Raw genomic sequence first — 17,727 nt, 5'->3', positions numbered from 1 at the left:
GATTTGCATACCAAAAATCCCATGTTGGGATCCCAGGGTCTCCATGGTACAGCCTGGCTCCTACCTGAAACACTGGAGAGTCATGGAAAGTCAGTGTAGACACTATTGAGCTAGATGGAGCAATGGTGTGACTCAGTATAAGACAGTTTCCTATGTTCCCATTATTATATAGCTGGATATCCTCCTTGATCAAACTTGGTCATGGAAATGTCAACATGCACACTATTCTCCTAGAACAGTGGTTCCCAAAGTTTTTTTCCCCCATGAGTGCACTTGAAAATTGCTGAGGTTCTTGGCAGACCACTTAATGATTTTTCTGTCTGTTGTAGCAACTGTGTTGTGCTGTGCTAGATGCTGTATGATTTTTAATTGTATTATATTGCTTCTTTTATTTCTTACATAGAAATAAAGTCTATAGAATTCAAACTGTAATACAATAAAATACAGTATACGAAATAAAGGAATAAAATATAATTAAAAATCAATTTGAATATTTAACGTCAGCATGCCACAGACCACCCGAAGGTAGTCCATAGACCACAGTTTAGGAACCCCTGCAATATAAGATATAAAAGAAGCAATAATAATACAATTAAAGATCAATATGAGCTTTAATGCTGGCATTCCACAGACCACCTGAATGTAGATTGTGGACCACTGGGGGCCCACTGACCACAATTTGGGAAGCCTGTCATAGAAGATCAAGCACTTTTATTCAGGATAAAATCTCCTGATTCAGTTCTAATTGCTTCCCAACTGTGCTTTATGAACAAAATCCTTCTAACTGTATGAATAATAGTCTTAAACATACCTCAAGGAAGAACAAATCAGTGTCAAATATCTCCCTTATGAATGTTGGGTTCTTCAAATGAAACCTTTCACCTTATTATAACTCTCCATGAGCTTTCATAGCATGACAGCAAAAAACAAATAAATGAATAAAATAGCTGCAATATTGAAAATAATTACAAAAAAATGTTGTACATCTTTCATTTATCTGATACATCAGACAATTTCCAATAGTGAAAAAGCCAGGAGTGTCATGTACAGCTCATTAAGGCTACTTTTTACAACACTTTTTGGACTCCAATACAGATACCTAGGTTCAAAATACATGTGTTTTCATTGTGTCAGTTATGAATAGAAGTTAAAATGTTTGTTATGTTCCAGGCTTGAATTATAAATTCTGGCAGCTGATAATGCTTGCTTCAAATATGAAACAAGCATTACAACCCTCCCACATGTTCTGTAGTTCAGATTTTAATCTGAGACACAGAAGAAATCAACTCCTCTCTCCTTAAGACCGTAAGGATCAGACCAATGGTCCATCTAGCCTAGCATCCTGTTCTCAGTTGCCAACCAGATGCCAGCAGGAAGTCCACAATGAGGATCTGAGTGCAATAGCACTCTCCCCTCCTGCAGTTTCCAGCAACTGGTATTCAGAAGCATACTGCGTCCAGCAGCGGAGGTAGAACATGCTCTTGGAAAAGTTACTTTTTTTAACTACAACTCCCATCAGCCCAATCCAGTGACCATGCTGGCTGGGGCTGATGGGAGTTGTAGTTCACAAAAGTAACTTTTCCAAGCTCAGCATGCTTGTCTCAACCCCCAGTCACTCTACATTCCCATTTCTGCTTCAAAAACAGCAAGAGGGAGGAAGAGAGGGAGGTTTCCCTTCCGCTGCCCCAGAGCCGCTGCAGCAGTAAGCCAAACACCCACAGCACTGAGACAACTTTAATTTCCAGTGCTCCTGACACCTGGCTCGCTGCCATAGCACTGCCAAAGACCAAGCGCTGGAGAGGGGAAGGCAGAGGGGGAGAGAAAGAACAAGACCATTAATACAATTATTTAATTTGAAACCAATTTACCTTGTAAGCTGCTAAATGCAGAGCTGTAAACCCATTTCTTGTTAACCTGGATGGACGCAGGCCTTTCAGCATAAGAGTCCTAATGTGTGATTTATTACCTGCATAATAAATATTGAAAATAGAAGCAATTTAAAAATAAAACACATAGTGAATTGTTACAGAAACAAAACACCACTTCAAAAGGACTTTGGAATTTCAGCTTGTTTTTATTTTCTATGATTTGTATATGTATTTGAAGTCCTCGCTTTGTCCTCCATTTATTTTCCCTCTCTTCCTTTGTTGTCTGCATTTTGTTTTATTTAGATTGTATGCCTTTTGGGGCAGGGACTTGATTTTATTGTTTTATTTCATGTTCAGCGCCATTTCCGATGGCAATATATATATAAATGATGATGATGATGATGATAACAACAACAAAGGCATAATACTTGTAGAATAGTTATATCCCAACCCTATGCATCATTAGTCAGAAGTAAGTCCCACTGAAGTCAGTTGGACACTCCTATTTATTATATAAAAATGAAATCTATCATAAACACACATCCACACAATAAAGAGCTCCAACCTGAAATGAACATTCAGTAGAGGAATCTCTACCATCTCATTATTACTTGATTACAATTACTAAGGGCCCATTTTTTATCTTATCAGAGCAGCATGGTTGCTTCTTTGTCATGACTGATTTTTATCTTCCTGAATATTTTTAGTTATAACCAAGATCAATTCACGCTAAACTGAATAATGAGGAAGTTATAATCAGTAATTCTTCCTTAGATGCCTTTTTTTAAAGTACCCTCCCTACTTCAGAATGAAATTGTGATGATTGTGTAATATCTTCAAGCATGGGTTAAAATCCAATCAAGTTTTAAGCCACCTTGTTGTTATTATTTAGAGTATTCCACCTGATGCCTACATGTGATTCAACATGAACAGTGCCAAGAAGACAAACAGATTAAAAAGTAATAATGTTCTTGCGGTTTATTAAAAAGAAGTAAAATCATTAAATGTGCCAATAAGAGGGTTATAAAGCATCTTAGCTGAAACACTTACCATTACAAATACAACACAAATGCAGAAGAGACAGTCCATTTTCTGTGCGGTAATTTAAATTAACTTTGCTGAAGGCTTCATCAGAGCTGAAAAAAAAGATTTTATGGATTATCATTGTTTTAATCTTTTAGCATATTTTCTTTCACTGGGGAAAATTATTTTTTGGAAAAAAAGTGGGGGGGGAAGGAGGAGGAAGAAAGTTCATAATTATGATTCCATAAAGATATGAGGCAGGATTCTATACCAATCTCAAAACCAGAGATCCTTCACTGGTTCAGATTTAAATTCTTTCCTGTTGCAAGGGATACATCCAAATTTTATATATCAGATTAGGCTGTAACCTTATGTCCACTTACCTGGGAATAAGCCTCACTGAGTTCAATGGGATTTACATCTGAGTAGATGTATAGGATGGCATTGTTCATTGTTTGGGTAAGAGAGAGTGATTCCTGCACGTGAATGGTTCATAATCCTTATTTATTTATTTATTTATATACCGCCCCATAGCCGAAGCTCTGTGGGCAGTTTACAGCAATTAAAAACATTAAAAACAAATACATAAATTTTAAAACACAAAAAAATTTAAAAACACAATTTAAAATTAAAAAAAAAAATTTAAAAACATATTATGTCCACAGCATTCCTACAGTCTACAAGGGAGGTTACCTGATCAAAAAATGGATGTTCCTCTCTCAGCCATGTTACCAGCACTATCCTAACCAGATGCTCAAGTCTAGAAGCATCATCTTCATAGCACCGTCAGCTATTAGGCAGGAATATCAAGAAGAGTCAGATCTGGGATAGTATATTTTTCCCCAAGAAAAGTACTAACTCTACTTATCATAATGGATATAAGAAGGCATTAATTTCCACTCTGTCCCATATTCATTGCATGCAATGCTGTTTCCATTCCACTGCAGTTCACCTTTTGACAAAAATGACATTGTTCATCAAGGTTCTCCCTGTCAAAATAGCACCGCCAAATAATTTGGTATGTTCTTTTCTCTTGGCTAACTGCCTCTGATCACATCAGGAGGTATAATAATTCATCCTAGTTCTATCTGTCCCAATGATATATTCATTCCCCTCTTTTGGAGCAATACATAATTATAATGATATATTCTCTGCCTGCTTTGCTAGACACTTCCACTCATTTGTCCCTCAGATAAAACCTGCTTCACCCCCAATCACTTTCTTGTAACGGTATGCTTTTTCAAACATGCAAAGTCTAAGCCATGGACAGAGAAAGGGGCATACAGATAAGCTCCACCCCCAATGTCGTGGTGCACCCCAGCTTCTCGGTCCCTGACCTTTCCCACAATGAGATGAGAAGGTCTGCAGTAGAACACCTCAAGTGATAATCCCCAACTGTGTGCTTCAGTTTGAAGCAAACATGAACACAAGCTCTCAAGTAGACCTCCACTCAATACAGGAAAGACTTAGGACTGGGCAGGCAGGAGAATGCACACCAGAAGACTACGGGGACAGTTTGTATGGACTCCTTGTTCTCGGAATGAGTCACTTGCACTGTGTTCATGCCAGTCTGTACAGGTCTTACTTCTCTACATTCTTGCCATCTGTCAGGCATGGGGAACATTTCCTTCATGGAAAATATTCTGGGGAGAGTCGCAAGTCTAGAGAGGCCTGAAGGGCAATATTCACAGCCCCCGAGTATGAGGTTCTCCACTCCTGCCATCAAAACTTTAACAGAGCTGATCCTACACACTCAACACTGGCAGTTACAGGAGCAGGCAATCTTCCAGGTAACCTGCTACTGAGTTGTTATTAAGAGGAATATGGCTAAGAATGCTAAAAAATGAATGGAATTTCACACCATTATTTCTAAGCTTCATTTTTGAAATGTTGGGATTTAAATTTTGTTAAGCCACATTTAGATAGGCTTTCCATTATGGGTTGCCATTAGACTGAAGTACAGCATTTCCATTTTTCATATGTGCAATTAAAAGTTTCATTTTAAGTCACAGCACTCTTTAGAGAGAAATGCAATTTTCTCCATTTTTTGCACTTTCTGTACTAATTACACTGCACATGTGTACAAGTCAAAGTCTCCAGCCACTGAATACCACTTATTTATTGAAATATTTATTACCCAATTTATTTATTTTCTCATTTTCTCCTACACTTTTTGGAATGCCATGGTAGATTTTAATGCAACCTAATGATTTCATAAGGACATATGTGGATGAAGAGAATAATTAAAATGAAGCCATTACTGCTAATGCATTTCTAATACTATGTGCCGCAAACAGGACAAATATCCACACTGCCTCATTAAAAATGATATACAGCATTTGCACCTGATACAAACATGTTTTAGGAAAATGCAGGATACACTAAAAAAAGTTACAGAATATGTAGTTTTATGAGTCATTAACTGTGCTTGCTGACCTCTTTTCCACCACTGCGTGTCAGAGGAGCAAAACAGAATTCATTAATAAAAATAAAGTTTGAAAAACTGGCAACAGAACAGATACGTAAACTGAGCTTCGCGAAGATCCTCAACAACTAAAAATATATACGCAATGTGATTTGACCAGGCACTTTCCCAGACCTCTTTCTCTCATGATTTAGGGCTGAAGTGTTATAGAAAAGAAGGAGCAAGAATTAGCGAGCTATTATTAGCAGGCTTGAAAATGAATGGGAAAATTGGCTTAGAAATTTATGGCTGCTTGCAAAGTGTCCAAAGTCATTTTGTGACAAGGGAGAATGTTTTTGAAAAGTTTAGAACAATTTTTTTTAACACACACATTGTTTTGTGAACATTATCCATTTGGCAAAAGGTCAGGTGTATTTTTTAAAACCGGTCTCCTTTTGTCTTCAAGGAGCCTCTTACTATCCCTCTTTCTGCAGTGTAATCTGAGAAGCTGCACTGTAATTAAGAAAAGATAGTAACAAGATTTGCAGTGAGTGATTTTCACCCCACCGAGGCTCAGGACTTTTTTTGTGACTGCTGTCAGAGCGGGTGAGGGCAATTGTTCAGCATCAATGGCCAGATGAGGCAGGGAGGAGAGCTTGGTGGAACAGCCAATTTGCATAATTAGATTCATGTAACTAACAGAAAATCAATTGCATGAATATGGTAGATGTCAACCTACAGCTTGTGGGCAAGTTTGGATATTTTGTGATATTCTTATCCTGGAATGCATTAAAATTCTGAACTAAAAAAAAAATACCTGTGCACTCATTACTTGCCTATCAGTTTCTGGACTATGGTGTATCTCATTTTTCATGATATCTCTGCAACTGTGAAGACCTTTGTATTATTGTTTTAGCAAAAGATAGAAGGCTTTAAAAGGTCTGAAAGTAGGTTTGCCACATATTATGCTGGGCATTAGTCATGGACTTCTAAAACTCACGCAATGGAAGAGAAAGCAAATGCTGTTTAGTCTTGTCTTCTGATCAGTCTTGCAGGGGAAAGGCTGTAGCTCAGTGGCAGAGAATCTGCTTTGTATGTAGAAGGTTCAAAGTTCAACCCCCAGCCTCTCTAGAAAATTACATGCAGACTGAGTCCCTTGTCTGAAACCCTGGAGAACCACTACCAGTCATTATTTCTTTATTTGTTACATTTATAACCCCACCTTTCTTTCATCATAGAACCCAAGGAACCCTTAATTGTGGTTCCCAGGTAGTCTCCTATCCAGGCACTGACCAGACCTAGCCCTGCTTAGTGTCAGCAGGGTGGTAGCCTCACGTGCCTTCAGACCATAGCCTCAGACCAACTGTACACCAGGGATTGGGAACCTCTGGCCTCCGGGCCAATCATAGCCCCTCAAGGAATCCAATTTGGCTTATGATGCCATTTCCCCCAAACTATGTCCACCTGCCCACCAGCTGACATCACTAGTGATGTCAACTGATGGGTGGGAGGATAAGGTTTAACCTTGCCTTGGCTGCATGATCTGTTCCTAGTGGGGAACAAGGTCACACAACCAAGGCAGGAGGATTTAATCCCCACTCACCAGCTGAGTAGAGAGATTAAAACCCTGTGAAAAACTGCCCTTTGAAGCAGCACACACGTGTGTGTACTTCAAAGAGGCATTCACCAAGGCTTTAAGATAGCTCTGTTTGCTGAAACAGAAGCGCAGGGGTTTCCTTAAAGTCTCTGCGATGGAAAAGAAAAAGGGGAGGGGGAGACTTGCAAAAGTGTTTTCCAAGTCTCCCCACATTTCCTTTTAATGCTCTGTGATCAGGGACTTAAAGAGGGAGCAGGGGAGATTTGGAATTGGCAAAAACTTTTGCAAGTCTCCCCACTCCCCTTTTAAGTTCCTCAGCACAAAGATTTAAGGGAAGCAAAAGGGATGTTGACAGGTGGTCTGCTGGCCAATCAAGTGATGTCATAATGACATAATGTGATTGACAGATGGGTGCTCTCACCCACCTGTCAGATTTGGCCAACAAAGGCAATCCTGATAAGGATCTGGACCATGGTGCCAATTTTTTTCCCACCCCTGGTGTAGAAAGAACCTATCCTGAGCTATCTGATTCAGGATAAGGCAACTTCCTATGATCTGCCCCTCTTCCTCTCCAGACGTATCATCCAGCAGTTGAGTAGCTGCAACTGCTTTAGCACTGCATTGAAAGTTTTAAAGATCCACATGTCTAGACCAAGGTAAGCGGCATCAACCCTATATGAAAGGTGTACACACACTCTAGCTATTTCTTATGTTGTGTGGGTGGTACTAAACAACAGAAGTGATCGCTTTTCCTTCCAACTTCAAAACACTAATCTTTTGATTTTGTTCTAGTTTGTTTCACATTTATTTATTTATTTATTATTTATTTAATTTAATTTATATACCGCCCTAAGCCCGAAGGCTCTCTGAGGTTGGCAATGAAAGAAAGGTTCCCAAGACTTCAGTTTGATCCAGACACTCATCTTAGCTCCTTTTGAAGTTGCAGTTTTGTCAAAGTAAAATCTAAGGGTTGTATCCAATGCCAAAGGCATAGAACCTACCTATGTAAGGTCTATGTCTGACACCGTTATTCCTCCCAGGTTATACCAGCAAGTGAACCAGGCCCATGCACACTGCCTGCCCACAGACTAACTTTTGAGTTCTGAACTATCTTAGGATTCTGGATGTTTTCCTAGAGATCTGATATGACCGCAGTGAAGTTGGGGTGATTAGACTATGCCTCCACTTCTGCTCAGCCTGTATATTTGTAGATATGCCCAATATTACAAAATGTCAGTAAGTTTCTAGGGACCACATTCCAAGGGAAACGAAACCTGGGAAAGCACTGTGCCCCTGGAACGTACGGATCGGAGAAATGAGGTCCATGTAACAAGTTAATAAAGCAGTTGCTGCTTGACTTTGGTTGTGTCACACTGTGAGCACAATGAATTTGTAGTCACCAGGCATGATGAGAAATTATAAATTGTGAAAAACCTTGAAGTTTTTAATCCAAATTAAAAACTATTTGATCTTACTTCTACTGCCCTTACATCTTAAAAAGGGTTGTGCAGACAAAAATGAATTTGATACAAATGAGATTGTACGCATGACAGTTCTGGAGTCAGTATCAGTATGACTGACACAAAAATGATTACTTTGGCTGTATTCACTAAATGGAAACTTCTACAATATTCTTCTCCATTGTATTTTGCTCCATGGTGAACCTGTACATCATGACCACCTATTTTATTCCACTTCCCAGCCTTCATTCACCACTTACTTTTAATATGGGCCCAAAAAGAGTAACAAGACATTCAAGTTACAAAGAAAACCTCAGTTCTCATTTATATTTGATTTTTAGCCCATTCAGATTTATCCTGATTAACAGATGTCAAGCAAAAGTCATTTCCATCCCTGGCTACTTTTTGAGGGATGGTTTAAGACTAGGGTTGCCATATTCCAGTTCCACAAATCCGGGCAGGTTAATTTGCATATTATGCAAATATTTGCATATTAATATTTGGATTGTCCAGTTGTTTTGTTTTTGTGCCTAGGAATTACCACCAAAAACTGGGGAAAGTTGTGAGATATCTTTTTTTTTTAAGCAACATTTTCAGCCTTAAATGCCTAGTTTCCAACACTATGGAGTATTTATTGATTGATTAAGAGAATTTATATCCTGCCCTTTTGCTGTTAAAAACAGAGCTCAGCACAGCTTACAAATATAATAAAAACAATAAAAATACACAATCAATATAAAAACATAATAAAAACACAAAATAGCAACAAACATAAAGTAAGTCAGGGCAGCAGCACGGTTAACCATAACATATACAATATATTTCAGAGATGTGGTGAGTGGAGAAAAACAAGCCAAAATGTTAGGAAAAGGAGTCTTTCACACCACATGCTCAGTTCTAAAGACTGTTGCAGCAAGTTTTACAAGTTCCTCCAGTATTCCACTGGTGCAGGCACTCAGACATTCAAAGTATCTGTATGTTTCTTAGGTTTTATAAAAGCAGAGCTTTGCTTAACTCAAAATTTCTCAACCACATCTACACAGGTTCCACCTCCATACTCAAAATGAAACTGGGCCTGGAAGTGTGCAACAACCCCACACATACCTTGCTAATTAGATTACCAATGCCAGGATGTCTGTCTTATCGACTACTCTCCTGCTCCCCAGGCATCATGAAAGACCCAGTCCTGGGCTCAGAAAGAAAATAAATATCTGGTCCTCTTCAAAGTATTGATAAGCCTCTTGTTTTAATTGAAATAATAAATTCTTGTTCTTATCACTAATGGGAGTTAATTATCTTGCATATGCTGCTGTTGCTTCTATGGCTGTAACGGAGTGAGGTTAAAGATAAGTGAAATGCAAATAGGAAAAAAAAAACACAGAAGGCAGTAACACTTTCCTAAATGTAATACCATACCAACCACAACAAGATTCCTATGAGTAAGGCAAAAAACTAAGCATCTCACAACCAGTCAGGATTCCTAACCAAAAACCAAAAATATGATAAATGAAGAAATATGTATATAAGCATGACTATCAGATATATTTATTATTTACGCGAACTGTAAAGATATTTATAGTGCAATCCTAAGTTTATTTATTCAGAAGCAAGTCCCAGCGTATTCAGTGGGGCTTACTCAAACAGGGACAGAACTGCAACCTCAAGTGATAAGCAACTTCATTCACACAACCCAAAATTCCGAATCATGCCACTTTACGCTGTTTTGCAACTGTTTATACTTGTTTTATGGTCATTGGATTTTAAATGGCTTTATTTCTTGTTGGGAGCTGCCTTGGTTTCCAACCCTACCTCACAGGGGTGTTGGAAAGACTCCATACACGCACACGCACACACAGCAGATGTATAAATACATACAGCCCATATAATAGTTTATTGTCAAACCAGTTGGTCATTGCAGAAAAATCAGTATTAGTTTTTAAAAAATCAGTATTAGTTTCCTACAGAATAAAAACTGTAATACCTAAGTAAGCCCTGCCTACTTGCTTTAAAATTGGACTGGAGACAGAAAGAGTTAGAACACAAACATAATTCTTTTTTACATTCACTCCAAAGTCCCATTGATTTTCAGCACGTTCATAACATGTCTACTCAAAGTAAGTCCTATTGAATTAAATGGGATTTACTTTGGGCATATGGGATTAGCATTGCTTTTACAAAAAGGTTTTCAAAACACTGCCCAAGGTCTGACTCCTGCACACAAGAGGAAAAAAAACTGAAATGTATATACTTACCCAATTTATGAGATTTTCAGATAAACGGGGGGCGGGGTGTGAAACCACCATTTTGTTTTCTAGACACTGCCTGAGGTCAATGAAACTGAAACACAATCCCTGATTGGCTGCAATGCTGAACGGACGGGGTTAAAGCTACAAAGTGCTATAGTACAGTACTGTTTAAAGAAAGATTTAACAGTCGAGGGGGGTGGCTGACGTTTTTATGTATATCTCGAGAACCGGACCACCTAGAAACTTTTTTTTTTAAATTAAAGCTGAGAATCCGGGCCACGTAAGGGGCTAGCCGGGCGCTGGGTGGCATGCATAGAATCCGAGCAATATGGCAACCCTATTTAAGAAACACACACTGGAGGTCAGAGGAGTAAGTTTAAGTGCTTTGAATGATGCTTTTTAGGGAAGTGCAGTGGCTTTGAATCCTGAGAGAAAGGGGAGGCCTTTGCAGGGATTCTCGACTCATCTGATGTGATCTGTATAAGGTGTCCCCAATTGAAGGGAGGACTCCCTGAAGCACCTTGTGGTGCCTCAGCAACTCAGTTGACAAACAAACACACACACAACCTGCTACAGGCAAGTGTCTGCTAAAAGGGAAACTAACATCTCTAGTCTTACCACAGAAAAAATGAGCGTTCTTGCCTGTAATTTGGCAGGGTTCTTATCTAGGTGCACTTCTCCCATGTCTGTTATTTTTAGACCAAACACTACTATAGGAGATAAGTGAATCCTTTTTACCCACTCCAAAACTGTAAATGCCATCCAGAAAAACTACTGCAGCTATCCATCTGAATAATGGCAGAATTCACCCTCTCAGGAGGGTCTACTATGCCTGTGAATTTCATCTAATTCTTGCAAAAATTAAATTTATATATATTGTATATACTGTAAATTATAGGCATTTCCTTTAAAAATTAATAATAATCATTTTTTTTAAAGGTGCACAGCGCAACCCCCCCCCAACACACCAGATCTGTAATTTGGCAGGCTTAATACACTCTGGACAAGCTATTGTGCTTGTAAATTTCATCTACTTCTCTAAAAAAGAGACAAAGTTTTAGCCTTTTTTTATTTTCCTGTAGTGAAGTGGAGCACAAAGCCTTGTTTTCCCTGAAGTGAACTCGACCTTGGATCCTGACCTGACCTGAGTAGCCACTGAAGTGCTTTGGAATGAGATGGACCTTTTCCAAAGTGCCAAATTGGGGTCTGAACTGAATCTTGTTGTCTGTACATACCCCTGCTTATTTTTTAATGGTGAAGATATTGGTAGATTGACCTGATGGAGCAAATTGATAAGGAATCAAAATACAAATATGCTCCCGTAGTAATATCCTTTAGACACCCCCCCAATAGAAGCAAAGGTTAAATATTCAGAGATATGTTTACTGATTTCCAAGCCAATTCTTTTTTCACCAAAGCCTTTTTTCGCAACAGTTGACCTTTGTTTCGATTGAATTTTAATGTTTTTTTTTAATTCTATGGCTGTTGTTTTTAACGTGTTGCAAACTGCTTTGATGTTTTCAACGCAATAGTGGTATACAAATATTTTTAAAAATAAAAATGAATAAATAAAAGCCTAGCTAAGGACAGGTTCTCATTTATATTGCAAGCAGCACCTCCGAGTACAAATAACAGCTGACAGGGTATTTTAATCTTGAAACTAGCAAGAGATCTGATCTAGATCTAATTAGATCAGAAATGTGGCACCACATCAGAGCCCCTCTTATTCCTTCAAAATAAAAGTGCAGGATTAAGCAAACTTTTTAGAAAACATTCTTCCTCTAATGTGTACCTGGGCCCTAGTTCTGATGAAACTAGAGCAGGGGTGGGGCACCTCACTCCCAGGGACCAAATGCAGCACACTAGGCTTCCCCGTCTGGCCCACTGGGCTCTGTCTAGGCCACACTCCCTCCCCCTCACTGGCCCTGGTTTGCATCCTCCTTGAATATTTTCCCTGGCTGGAATGCGTCCTTGAACTTTGATCACGCCCCTTGCTTGGCTGGATGGAGGACAGAGGGGGGCATGTAACTGCCGGTAGAAACTAGATACTAGGCAAAGATTCTACATTGGTTGCTTCAGCCACTTATGCCTCTACCCCTGCTGATCACAGCATGTGGGCTCTAGAAGATTGCCGGAAAGAAATGTAGGTCTTGGGATGGAAACGGTTCTTCATATCTGAAGTAGAACTATGAGGCAAAACATGCAGGGATTATTTCCCCCAGTTTTGTGAGGAATAAATCTGGTCCTGTCTTCTATTGATATGACTGTCATTCAATTAAGCAAAGATCTCCATAAAGAGAGAGAGAGAGAGAGAGTAGAATGACATACCTATTGTCTGGAGAAGGAACACTGGTTAATTCTGCAGCTGTTTTGTGTGGTTCCCCCCAACCCCCCAACAGAAGATCACTGCCCATTGAAAGTAAATAAATGAAGGAATCCAGGATTTTTGTCTAGGTGCAGTTAGTGTATTCCAGAAATAAAAAATAAAATGTACTGCCTTCAAGTCAATCCCGACTTATGGCGACTCTATGAATAGGGTTTTCGTGGTAAGCAGTATTCAGAGGGGGTTTACCATTGCCTTCCTCTGAGGCTGAGAGGCAGTGACTGGCCCAAGGTCACCCAGTGAGCTTCATGGCTGTGTGGGGATTCAAACCCTGTAGTCCAACACTCTAACCACTATGCCACACTGGCTCTCTCCAGAAATAAAAGGCAGTAGCAAAACAGGAGTGCACCCTTTTTTTAACTTAGATTTTATTTCAAGCAAAAAATGACATGGGTTTTTCAAAGTTTGTGCAAGCACTAAAAAAATCCTTACTAATAAAAAAATCAATAAAGTCCATTGTTATTATACCCAGAATGCAGGTGGCATGGGCAGCTGCGAGAATGTCACTTACATCATCCTAAAACTGTTGTTATGCCCATATTGTTGGGAAGGGGGGCTGGGAGAGAAGAGTGTATGGCAACCCTGAAGTGTAGTCTAATGTTACCCAGGCTAGCAGAGTTTTGGCGTTCTTATTTTAGGGGAAAGCAGTCAAGAAAGCTGTGAAGTTGATTACATCATTGCTGCTAGGGAAAATGAGGTGATTAATGACGGGGTGGAGAGATGGACTCTGGGGGCTGGGTAGGCAATTTTGACTGGCTATCTAAAACAGTCCCAAGTGAAAGTGTTACTTGCACCCCAATGCCACTGCTGCAAGTGCAGTAATCCCCCACTGCAGCCCTCTTAAAAAAAACACCACCTGGGACAACAATGTGTAGTTAAAGCCTCAGGGTTGTTAAACCGTGCTTTAAAATGCACTGCACAAAATAGTCCTCCGCAAAACACACTACAGCACAGTGCAAAACACAGCAAAGGTCAGTCTAGTTAACCTGCCTCCACAGAACCCTTCCTAGTATTCGATTGCATGCTGAACCCTTGTGCTCCATTCACTTGCCTGTAAATGCATTGTTTTTCCATTTTTATTTAAAAAAAAAAACTCAAAAAAGGAAATTTTCCACACAAAGCTCAAACAACATGTGCATAATCAACAATTTGCATAATATGCATATTAGGCTGCTCAGATTTGTGAACTTACAAGATCTGAACATGGTGATTCACAACAGATGCTATTGGAGGTCGCTGATTCATAGGGTTGCCATAAGTCATAATCGACTTGAAGGCACATAACAGATTTGTGAAACTGGAATATGACAATCTCAAATATACAATAGTTATCAAGATGCTGAGTATGTTTCACCAAACATACTAATATACTGACACTAAACACAGATTTGCTTTGTTGTTGCTCTTAAATAGATAAACAAACAATGCTGATAGATTAATTTACCTGAAGACATGCTTCAGTTCTGTAAATTCCTTTTCTTTGATTAACAGGTCATCTTGTATTCTTTCAATGATTATAGCATATGATTCACTAACTTTTTTCTTCCACTCATCTAAAAAGAAACAAGTAAACAAACAAAAGGTGTTTTAAGAATCCTGGCTTGAAATGCGTTTGGAAAACCTTTGAAAAGCGCTCATGAAAAACTGTAACTTATTTCCTTCTCCAGGTCACTGTGTACTATTCTACATTAATCTGAGCTGAGTGCATATGTTTCCTGTTTACACATATGCTAAGATCATTTTCAACACCAAAACCAAAACATTTTAATATGAAAAACAAAAGTAAACAGGGTTAGTTGTTGACATTCAGTTGTTAGGAGTTATTTGACGTACTGTCTGGAAAGAGTGGAATGAAGGAATAGGTTCTTTCCAGGAAACACACAAATATATTTGTACATGATCCACAACATTTGAAGAAATTTACTAATTTTTCTGCAGCCTTGATATCAAACTAAAAGGAAGTCTGATTTAAGACATAATATTCTTCAGCTAAACTACCAACAACAAAACACTTTATATCTGAACTTCAGAGTAAATTAGAAAAGATTTCTTGATAATACATTTATAACGTATTTCCTTTAAAGCAGGAAGATTAATTACCAGTGCAAGTTTGGGTTGGTCTAGATTTATAGTTCCCCATTTGTCCAATATTTCTTCTTTGTTTCAACAAAGTTCTTGTGGTAATATGACTCCTTGCTCAAGAGCACTGACAGACCCACTAAAAAAAAAAAAGCACTTTGATAGTCTTGTACCTAAAAATAAACTCTGTGCCAAGTGGAATGTCATGCAACAATAGCACAGATCAAAACAGTGTGCACTCTCTCAAGTGCAGAACAAAAACAAAATAACTAATCATACTGCTGAAATACACTACAGGGGAAAATTGCAAATATTTTTATAGAAATATTTGCTCACACCTCTATTAAATGCATATACATACCTAAAAGGGCATTACCAACCTGCTTCCAGATCAGAAAAGCAAGTATAAAGACACTTGGCTTTCAGGGGTTCAAATCTCCAGCGCATCATGTAAACAACACTAGCTTGACAATAACCTCAGGGGTATGGATTATTCTTCACAGAATCATTGAGCTGAAAAACATTGGAATGATCCTCTAGTCCAGTGGGTGTCTTCCATTTGGGTTTGCCTGCAAAGGAGGATGTCTGCATGTCTCTGGCAGAATCCTTGCATGTTCCAGTAGCGTATTCGAGGAACTGCAAGCACTGACAGAGCCAAAGTAGACACGGTGTGGGAGGTGTGTGACTAGTTCTCCTGACATTTTGTTAAAAAAAAATAAATGAAACTGCCACAGCCTGAACTGGATCAGGGTTACAGAACAAGAATAAGGGAAATTAGCTCTTTCCTACTCTGCTCTTCCTGACTGAAATATCTTCCTCCCCCCTCCAAAGTATAAGAAGAAAGTAGGATATATGGGGGGGGGAGGAAGTTTTATATGGAAATGTGGCAAAAAGCACATACTTTTAAGGCATGATTGATTCTCCCCTCAAAGGTCCATCTGCCCCTCCCCCCCGTTCCTTGGATTAACAGGGCAATATAATCCCACTCCTGTATCTGTGTCACACAGATGCCAGGGATTCTATGGCTTTGCACGCCTGGACTAATTTAGGTAGTCAACTGATTGGGCAGCAAACTAAAGCTATTATTCACTAACAGGCAAAAAAGCTTTGCGGTTTAAGAACGTACCTATAGCCCACAGATATTTCTATCAAACTTTAAAAAGCGAGGAAACTGGGCAGCTATAGTGAATGCACCAGGGTAGCAGGAGACCTGACCTCCTCTCTGAGATATTGGACTGCCCTACAAATTTGTCAAAATGCAAACACAATTTGAGTTGGTCTTTCACAGCCCAATCCACTTGCTGTGTAGCTTGGAAGAATTTGGTAACGTGCCTCTGAGCATATGGTGAGTGGTGGCAACACCTACCATCTCCAAAGATGGAGAATTATATTTTTGTATGTTTGTTGGTGTTCTTTTTACTTTGCTTCTTTCTTGTGTTACTACTGTTTCTACAGAGAATCTAATATAGAAAATTTTATTTCCCTCATTATTCATTCTAGAAATCTGTGTCAAGTTTATTTTTATTAATTTCAAAGCCTTTTTATTGCTCAGTGTCATACGATGGTGAAGAGGTTGGAGGTTATGTTCTATTTCTATTTTGGGAGCATTAACAGTTGAATCTGAAACTGCAGTTTGATGTAAATCAGACTGATTACAATATGTTGCTACTTCAGCAATGACTCTAGCTGTTGGAAAAAAGAGGATGCATGTTTTCAGCCTGCTATGTTTAAACCACTTCATTTAAGGCAAGGTGGGCACAGTTAATTAAAAACATAGAGCACACCTAGAATTTTGCTAAAATACATTTCACCTCCCACTGTTTTATCTTGTGCAAATTGAGACACTCCTCATGTCCACTAAAGACTATTCTGCAGAATAGTCAGTGCCATTATTTCACAATTATGTTTGGAGTTTTTTTAGTGTACATTTTGCAAACTGTTGCTGTACTTCACATATTTACAGAAATAGAAACAAAAGAAAATGATTTCCTATAGGAAACTTCACATATTTAAAGTGACCATCTGAACTATATTAACTGTCTTAATAATGTTGCTTCCTCACGGCTAAAACAAGATCAGCACAGCACGTCTTCTTTCTATTATTTGGGCTGATTGCAGGTGTTGCCACCACTCACCATATGGTCAGAGGCACATGTTACCAAATTTTTCCAAGCTACACAGGAAGTGGATTGGACTGTGAAAGACCAACCCAAATTGCGTTTGCATTTTGACAAATTGTACAATATCTCAGAGAGGAGTTCAGGTCTCCAGCTCCCCTGGTGCATTCACTATAGCTGCCCAATTTCCCTGCTTTTTAAAGTTTGATAGAAATATCTGAGGGCTATAGGTACGTTCTTAAACCACAAGGTTTTTTGCCTATTAGTGAAATTCTCTGCTTTTTAATCTGGGAGGTAAGAAATGGGATCCTGTGCAAGTTTGCTGAGAATGGATTGATCATTTGCATGCTTATTGAGGCCAGTGGGATTTACTCCCCTGCAATCATGCTTAGGGTAGGTGAAACTGACCACAGGGGATGGGGAGGGGGGGAGGAGAAGGAGGAGGGAGGGGAGGAAGGGCAGAGGGGAGGAGGGGGATGGGAACAGGCAGGAGGGGGGAGGAGAAGGACAGGTTTGATCATTTGCATGTTTATTGAGTTCAGTGGGATTT

General features: G+C 39.1%; 1 protein-coding gene across 1 annotated transcript in view; it reads right to left on the bottom strand.

The window, feature by feature from the left end:
• TNNI3K (TNNI3 interacting kinase) overlaps positions 1–15,642 on the bottom strand; it is a 273,974-nt gene extending 258,332 nt beyond the window's left edge. Inside the window, exons 1-5 of the mRNA XM_061633422.1 lie at positions 15,422–15,642; positions 15,082–15,199; positions 14,426–14,534; positions 2,919–3,004; positions 1,869–1,966 (exon numbers count right to left, since the gene is read on the bottom strand). Coding sequence (XP_061489406.1) covers positions 1,869–1,966; positions 2,919–3,004; positions 14,426–14,534; positions 15,082–15,121 — 333 coding nt within the window. The 5' untranslated portion in view covers positions 15,122–15,199; positions 15,422–15,642. The remainder of the gene's footprint in view (positions 1–1,868; positions 1,967–2,918; positions 3,005–14,425; positions 14,535–15,081; positions 15,200–15,421) is intronic.
• Positions 15,643–17,727: the final 2,085 nt, after the last annotated feature.

The sequence above is a fragment of the Rhineura floridana genome, chromosome 6, assembly GCF_030035675.1.
Source record: "Rhineura floridana isolate rRhiFlo1 chromosome 6, rRhiFlo1.hap2, whole genome shotgun sequence".
Taxonomy (NCBI): Eukaryota; Metazoa; Chordata; class Lepidosauria; order Squamata; family Rhineuridae; genus Rhineura; species Rhineura floridana.
This window is presented reverse-complemented; position numbering and strand designations above follow the sequence as displayed.